Source organism: Pleuronectes platessa, chromosome 18 (genome assembly GCF_947347685.1).
Source record: "Pleuronectes platessa chromosome 18, fPlePla1.1, whole genome shotgun sequence".
Taxonomy (NCBI): Eukaryota; Metazoa; Chordata; class Actinopteri; order Pleuronectiformes; family Pleuronectidae; genus Pleuronectes; species Pleuronectes platessa.
This window is the reverse complement of record NC_070643.1, coordinates 7,904,496-7,913,188: the sequence shown is the minus strand read 5'-3', so window position 1 is coordinate 7,913,188 and position 8,693 is coordinate 7,904,496. Positions and strand designations below refer to the sequence as shown.

At 40.9% G+C, this 8,693-nt stretch overlaps 1 protein-coding gene across 1 annotated transcript; it reads left to right on the top strand.

Annotated features, from left to right (window-relative positions):
- The first annotated feature begins 6,736 nt into the window (after positions 1–6,736).
- LOC128462145 (eukaryotic translation initiation factor 4 gamma 3) lies at positions 6,737–8,270 on the top strand. The gene is made up of 4 exons (XM_053447445.1): positions 6,737–6,751; positions 7,217–7,298; positions 7,419–7,559; positions 8,089–8,270. The coding sequence occupies exons 1-4, from the start codon at positions 6,737–6,739 to the stop codon at positions 8,268–8,270; spliced, it is 420 nt and encodes a 139-aa protein (XP_053303420.1).
- The last annotated feature ends 423 nt before the right edge of the window (positions 8,271–8,693 follow it).

The window sequence follows — 8,693 nt, the reverse complement described above, 5'->3', positions numbered from 1 at the left end:
GACGTGAAGCTGCTATTTACTCTCTGTCCCTCATAGTTGATTTGCTCATATTTCTACATTGGAATCACAAAAACAATGACAAACAATTACCATGTGGTAACTGGTGGTGTTCCATGGAAACTTAAATCGTTGTCAGAATTGACCTCTGGGTAAAATCTGGAGAATTGGCTACAGACCTCAAACATTTAAATTACTTGAGCTGAAATTTTGATTAATGATAGTTCGATCTTAGAGATTTGAAATGTACATTTGAATTAAAGCTGGAACCTAAAGCAGAGTCAGGACTTGTTAAGATTATGCTGTATAATCAGAAACATTTAATATTTTATGATTTATACAGATATTGGTAAACAAGTTTCTTAGATTTTCTACTTATTACTGATAAAACCCTCATAACAGGGGCATTTGTGTACATTCATTCATGCTTCCTCCTCACGCCCAAGTTTTTCAGTAAGGCAGTGTAAGAGAGGGTAACCTAAATGATATTTATGTTGCCTTACTTATGAAACTCACACAAACTCAAACACTGGAATTGAAAATCCGTTATTTTGGCTAATTTAACAGATATTGAGTCATGGTAATAACAAAGCAGTATATGTTAATATAGAAATTACATATACAGACTTTTCTGATAATTAATGTTAGTTTTGGCGATGGAAGATTTTCAAAGTATTGGAAATTCCAGAAAAATTGTTGTTTAAATCTGTAAATATAGGAAAATCATTGTGAGTATTTAATTTCCGTATTACGAGTAGCTTTACAACAGGACTAGTTTTTCATGTGGAGCGAGGGATTGGTCTTTGTGCTTGATGACCTCAGAGTTTAAGTACCTGTTATGACCTATTCCCCTCAGGACCTGTTCAAGAAGGTCCGCATTATCCTGGACAAGCGGACGCCTGAGAAGTTCAACATGCTGGTGAAGAAGGTGACGGACGTGACCATCGACACGGAGGAGCAGCTCAAAGGAGTCGTGGACCTGGTTTTTGAGAAAGCCATCGACGAGCCCAGCTTATCGGTGGACTACGGGAACATGTGTAGCTGCCTCGCCGAGGTAAGCAGTTCGCCTAGTTGAGCAGAGAAGTGTGTCGACTTTGGAACAAGAGAGTCTTTTGTTTGTAATGTAGTTGTTTGAATTGGATTTAGAGCAGTACATAAATATAACTTTTTCGTAATTTGCCGCATTCATCAGATGCAAAAAAACGATGGAGGATAAGTGAACTTTTAACCATCTATTGAAGGGGTGTGCACACAGTGTCTCAATATTCAGTCCACAACTTGTTAAATGTTTGTGCAGTAAATGGATCAATTGGTTCATATTCAGCTCGGCCTTGATGCAGAATAATGCTGTGAAAAGCAAAACAATTCAGTACAGTGTGATGATGAGGTTTTGTTCTCTTGATGCCTCTAGAGTCTACACCAGACGACACACACTATTTATTAAGGAGTTTGAAAATCAGTAACAAATAATCCTTTAAAACACAATTTATTAAACGTGCATATCCTTAATTATGGATTCTATTAACAAGAGTTCTAGAGAAACTATTACATTTTCTGTCTGCCATCATTTGATTAAATAACCCTAAATATATATCAGTCATTAAAATCGAAATAATCCAGATACGAAAACGTTAATTTTTCGATATATAAAAACAAATGTTAAACCCGCAGAAAACTCCTGTTTTTTCAGGGTTAGTTCATTACTAATTTTATTTTAATGCTTTAATGTTCTCTACTCAATTCATTCCACTTACTGTTCATGTGCAGCTCAAAGTGCCAATTCCTGATGAACCCAATAGCACAGTGAGCTTTATCAAGCTGCTGCTAAGACGTTGTCAGAAGGAGTTCGAGAAAGACAACGAAGATGATGTGGTTATAAGGATGAAGCAGAAGGAGCTGGACTCTGCTGCACGGGTAAGTGTGACACCGGATCTTTACCGAAACGTCTTTTAGTTTCTGTTTCAACTCTGTTCAAGAGGTTTGTTTTCTTGGTCCCATTAGAGGGATCGTCACCGACTCCTGTTAGAGCTACAGGAGGCCAAGGATATTATCCGGCGGCGTTCCATTGGCTACTTCAAGTTGATCGGCGAACTGTTCAAGCTCAAGAAGCTAAAGGCGCCCATCATGCATGACTGCGTGGTCAAGCTGCTGCAGAACCAAGACAACGTGTCTTTAGAGTGTCTGTGCTGCCTGCTCACCACCATCGGAAAGGACTATGACTTGGAGGAGACCAAGGTGAGCTGGTTGTAGTTAATTTGACATAAATCTTAAATTTATTTTATTACGATCTTAGAAAGGTCTGAAGGGCTACAGATTGAAAGCTTGGAATATAATCTACAGAATAATATGCGGCTGGTTTCCATTTCCTAAATTAAATATTAAGAGAAATGCGTTGTTTTCAGGGATAAAGATGTGATGTGAATACCGTTACAGTGAATTGCATCCGTTTGTTTTTGGCTATTACGGTTTTCATGCTGCTGTTGATGAAATGTTCCGGTTTCATCTCGGGCGGTCAGGACTGTTCCAAGTGATAAACTGGACAATTGGTCAACTCTGTAGAATAATAATGTCTACAACCTGCTGTCTGGTAGATTGAATGGAGACGTGCTGAACATTAACTTCATGTCTCAAATGAACCGTCTCTCTCCCTCTGTGTCTCACCAGCCTCGGATGAATCAGTATTTTTACAAGATTAAAAAAATCGTCAGAGAGGGGAAGATGTGCACTCGTGTACGATTGATGCTGCAGGACGTTATAGACCTGAGATTGGTGAGTGGGTCTTCGTGATTTTTCTTTCATTTGTACAATTGTAAAGAGTCAAACAGTCAAATTCTACAAAGTAAGATGGATTTTACCACAGAGATTTATTTCAACATGATACCATGTATTCTGGTCCTATTCTGTTTAACGAATATCTACACTGCTGTTCTTAAGGAGATCTAACGCTTTTTAGAAGGACTGATGAAGATAGATACATAGATCATGGCAAAGAAATGTAAGAAAATCCCATAGAAACAATGAACAGGGAAAAATGGAAGAAACCTGAAGAGGAAGAGATGACTATTGATCTTTAATGAATTAATCAGTGTGTCCTCAGTCATTAGAATATTCCTCTGTGATTGACTGATTCTTCTGTTTATGCCAAAATGTATCTAGCACAGTGTGATCAAACCCACACATGCTCCTAAATTCTCTGATCTGTCAAAGATAAAGAGCAAAGAAATCTGTTTTACACTAAAGATCTGTCTGATTCAGGTTTGAAGTCATTGTGGTTCTGTACATTTTTTTTTCTTCAGCACAACTGGGTGTCCACAGGACCCAACCAGGGTCAAAAAACCATTGATCAGAGCCACAAGGTGAAAAAGAATGAAGAGCAGGAGGAGCCACAAAAACTGCAGCAGCAACTCCTCTCCAAAGAGACCAAGAAACAGCCAGGTCAGGCCTGTAGTCTAAATTCTCTTTAAGGTTTAGAATCCCATCGACACAGCTATAGTGAATCAGGGAGCCAGTCTGTAGACCTCCTGTCCCTGTAGCCTGCAGAGATGATTTTTTTCCCAACAGCAGACAGGAGGCCCCCTCCCTCCCTCACATCTGCTAGCTGAGCTATAATATTTCATCTTGTAACGCAGCATGCCACAGAAACGGTCAGAGATGTCACTCTGTCTGCCACTTTCACAGCCGTTTGACTCCACTGTATTTCCTGTGAACTAATCTTAAACCTGTATTTCCCTGTTTGTTTTTGTTTATGTTTTTTGTGTGGGTGTGTCTCCACAGATCCAAGTGAGCAGAGCGATCATGGCGTACAGAGAGAGGAGCCGGGCAACACTGTGCCCATGGAAAAGAACAGCAGGGACACCGACCTCAACAAGAGCCCAACGTTCTCCAAGGTGAGACAAGCTGTCCGAGTCTTAAACACGGATCTTAACATTCTTCCTTTTTGTTACCTTCTACTGTGAGGGTTGTACAAATGCACTGCATACAGGAGACGTGAAGCTGCTATTTACTTTCTGTCCCTCATAGTTGATTTGCTCATATTTCTACATTGGAATCACATAAACAATGACAAACAATTACCATGTGGTAACTGGTGGTGTTCCATGGAAACTTAAATCATTGTCAGATGTGACCTCCGGGTAAAATCTGGAGAATTGGCTACAGACCTCAAACATTTAGATTACTTGAGCTGAAATTTTGATTAATGATAGTTTGATCTGAGAGATTTGAACCAACATTTGAAGTAAAGCTGGAACCTAAAGCAGAATCAGGACTTGTTAAGATTCTGCTGTATAATCAGAAAAATTTAATATTTTAAGATTCATACAGATATTGGTAAACAAGTTTCTTAGATTTTCTACTTATTACTGATAAAACACTGATAACAGGGGCATTGGTGTCGATTTGTTCATGCCTCCTCCTCACGCCCAAGCTTTGTAATTAAGATAAAGTGGTGAGATCATTGTTCGTGTTGTGACCAGTTCGTCTTGAACATTTAATGAAGCGGATCTAAATGTTTTTCCATTTTAGTCTCAGACTTCCTCGACCGTGGTTTCTGTTCTCTAGCTGGAAAACCGTACATAGGGTTAGGATTGGGGAACTCGGGTCCCATCACTGTTTATGATTAATCCTTGGAATCGTCACAACCGGGCTGTTTGTACAAACTCTCCCTGCTCCAATCTGATCTGCATCACTGTAGTTTACATGTTCGGCAGTGCAAAGGTGGCACAAATGATCCATCAGGTACTGCAGAATAGAAGGAAAACAGACTTTGTGGGATCTCTGCCTGCTGGATGCACTCTGACATGTTTTAGTGTAGAACAGGGAGCACACTTGTTCACTAAGCCGATGGGTCACCTCATGTTTACAAAATACAATGAACGTATGGTATGGATGCAGTAATGTGGTTGGGACTTGTCCTTGCTTAACATTGGGCATTGCAGAATTCAGACAGTGCTTTGGAACGAAGCTTAGTTCTCCCTCTGCTGGACATTTTGAGAACATGGAAGAGTGCAAAACCAACTGTAGATTTCAGTCTAAACCTTTAGACTTTCCCTTTCAGATTTTCTACTATTGTCATCTGTAGTGTTTATTGCTGGAAATCTGACGAGTGATCATAATCGCTTCTCTTTCTGCAGCCTCAAATGGACGAGAAGATTCAGCTTGGCCCACAGGCTAAAGTCACATCGGTGAAGGCTAGCAGTGAAGGAGCCAAGGTCAGGGACTCAGGTGAGGTCACACCCAGTGTTGCCATAGTTACTTTGAAAAAGTAACTTAGTTACTTTACAAGTTACTTGATTTTAAAAGTAACTAAGTTAGATTACAAGTTACTTGATTTTAAAAGTAACTAAGTTAGATTACAAGTTACTTTATTAGTTACATTCAGCAGCTGCCGACAACACCCCCGCCGCCTCAACATAAAAATGACAACCGGTTTGGCCAACACTGACTTTATTAGACACCGCCGGATTAGATCTGCTAATCAGGAGTCTTGTAACTGTTTGGAGTTCATACTACAACACTTAACGATGGAAGGGTGTCACACACTTCACAATGTTTCGACTGTTCTGCTCTGTTTAGCTGTAGTTGTCACTGATTCATCTCAGATATTAAGCCTGTTAGAAATCTGGGAGTCTGATAGTATATCTATTACATTTTACGAGAATTTCCTTCATTATGTTCTTAAAAAGGTTTTAAATTGAACTTGATGAAACCCTGATATAAAACAGTAACTTACAGCATATCCTGTATACGGAGTCAGGTGAAGCATCTTCCTCTTAATGACTGGACCTTGACTCTGATCATCAACAATTGTTATTTTTCACTTATCTCTCTTATAACGTTTCATCTCTGCGGGCCTCAACCGCTTCTCAGGGCTGCAGTCCAGCCCCTCACCTCAACCCTCCACCGCTCCTCCACAAAACACAGACTCTGACGCCAGGTCAAGGTATGAGATGACAACCCTGTGTGATTTTAAGGGCAGTGATAATAATTTGTAGTTCGTTCCAAATTGGTTGAAAAGCTTTATATTCAGAGTTTCTCATTTACACTGACATCCTTCCTGACTCTTTGTTTATTCGTCCCCCCCAGTCGCAGCACAGGCAGAAAGGGAAGAAAGCGCGGAAAGCGCGGCGACAAGCCGCTGAGCGCTGCGCCACCATCGTCTCAACCTGAACGGTTCACCAGGGGAAGCAGTTCAGAGGAGCTGCTGGAGAGTCCAGCCCCGGTGGACCCGCCAGAAGATATGGACAAAGAGGGAGTCGTGCCACGGAGACCGAGTGTCACCGAAGACGATTCTGAGCAAGAGCGCAGAGTCCCAGAGCCTGGTGAGACGCACGTCGCTGCCCAGCACCGGACAGACAGGACAATAATATCGACACATTCACTCTCTGCCATTAATCACACTGTTGTGACTGTGTTTGTTTATTTGCCTTCACAGAGAAACCTGCTCTGTCTCAGGAGAAGATCGTGCTGGAGGACATCGCCCGTGAAGAGCAGATCTTCAAATGTGTGAAGGTACGAAAAGTGACATCAACCAGCCTCTGCGAGTTAGTGGTAAAAATCCTGAATGGCAGACGGAGTGGGGCTGAGTTACACCTCGTTGTAAAGTAACAGAATATAATTATAATTTGGACCTTGAAGCTAATGTTGGTCAACGATTGTTGGTAAGATCTCATCAATACAATTCCTGGATCCACCTGTGCTCCAAAATGTTACAGTTTCCTCCCTGGATCCACAAACGTTCATGGGAATCACTTCAGTAGTTTTTGATTAATCCTGCGGACAAACTAACTAAACAAATGAAAACATAAGCTCCAGTTTAAGACCAGAGATACGTTCATTACACATCTACATACTTTGAACTTGCACCAATATCAGGTAGATATAAATAATAATTAAAACCAGAAGCACTCAGTAGAGCACGTACCTCCTCTGAGGCCCAACAGTCTCCCTAAATTCAATCAAGCTCAACCAAATTACACACTCATAGAAAACAGTACTCTTCTAACAGTACTTTTCTAAATCTCCACTTCATTTCTTTATCAAATTCTCTCCACGGGTTCTTCATTGGGCCGGAACCCTTCATTGGGCCATTCGCGCTCAGATCCTCTCTGAAAAGGGCTTCGTGTTTACTGCTCTTCGGTGTCATCACTTCTGAGCTGATTCTTGTGAATTTGACAGACGCTGTGTTTTTACTCCTCCTCCTCTGTTCTCTGTTTCTCAGGAGAACCTGGATGAATCTAGGATGAGCTCGTCTCCCTTCCTGAGGGAGATGATGAAGGCTGTGTGCGAGGCAGCAGCGAAAGGTAAGCTCTCCACCAGCCGGAGCAGAGACTCCTCTGCTCTGCTCAAATCGCACCGCTGATAACAATATTTACTGTCTGCCGAGCGAATGAATTTACTCTGCCTCTTGCTTCACTCTGCAGATAACACCAAGTGTGGAGTGGACATGGCACTCTTTCAGAAGAGTTTGCCTGTATTCAAGTACCGCAACTCAGACACTGAGCAACAGCTGCATGCGCTTCACTCACTTCAGGCACTGATCGTCACCCTCCATCAGCCTCCAAGTAAGTTCTGCATCAGGGTTCTCTCCAAATGAAACTCACACATGATCCTTTTTCTTTGTTTCTTAAGAACAAACTGTGTAACAAGTTCTCAGCTGTGATCAAACAAGTGTAATAGTTAAATCTCACTAAAAGGTCCATTTAGTAGCTTCTCTGGAGCTTTGCTTCTTGTCACATGATTGTCATCAGCAGAGGAACTTCGCCTTGTTATAGGGAATTGTACATTTTCTATTTTACTATAAGGGCATTTGGAACAATTTTGATTCAAACTTTGTTTCTCAAATTTGTTCTCCACTGACATTAACTTGATTTGTTCATTCGAGGAACATCACTCCGACTCCAAATCACTTTTGCAAAACACAATGCCCGTCTTCAGTAATGTCTAATCCATCCATTTTTTGTTTCTTATCTATTTACAAATCGCATTAATTGAATTGATAACATTAGGAATTGGTCTCACCTCACAGAAAACTGTGATTTATTTCCGTTTCATCACAGCTGAAACGATGACTGACATGTATTTGTTCTCCAGACCTCCTCCGGATTTTCTTTGATTGTATGTATGAAGGGGACGTCATCTCCGAGGACCCGTTCTACAGCTGGGGGACAAGCAAAGACTCAGCCGAGCAGCTGGGTAAAGGCGTGGCCCTTAAGTCTGTAACGGCATTCTTCACCTGGCTGCGGGAGGCGGAGCAGGAGTCAGAAAAGAATTGATTGAAAAAGATGCATGTGTTCTCTTTGAATAAACAAAGTGTCAGATGAAAATGAGGTTTCCTCGTCATTTCGTTATATTTCTCATGTTTATGATGAAGAAAAAGAGACAATCACATGTGCTTTTATGAATTTATTTCACTTCCATGAAAAAGATTTTTACAGTGAATTTAAATCCTCAGATCAGATCACATGTCGCCTGAGGAGAGACTGTGTCATTAATCTACAGTTTATTGAGACTTTAGTCAAACTCAGTGTTGTTGCGTTAAGATGTTTGATGAAGTTCAGACTCTTTATCTGCACTGAGTGAAATCATCAAACCAAAGGAGAACATGTACATTTCAAATCCAAATTTTACTGCAGCATCATTCAGTGAAAACAGTGTTTTAATTTGAAAAGTTTGAATTGAGGCTTTGAAGAGGCCAC

What these genes read in the sequence shown, in the direction of transcription:
- LOC128462145 (XM_053447445.1), top strand. An exon ending in GTGCGAGGCAGCAGCGAAAG is followed by an intron (nt 7,299 to 7,418) that starts GTAAGCTCTCCA and finishes TTCACTCTGCAG; the next exon opens with ATAACACCAAGTGTGGAGTG. An exon ending in CACCCTCCATCAGCCTCCAA is followed by an intron (nt 7,560 to 8,088) that starts GTAAGTTCTGCA and finishes TTTGTTCTCCAG; the next exon opens with ACCTCCTCCGGATTTTCTTT.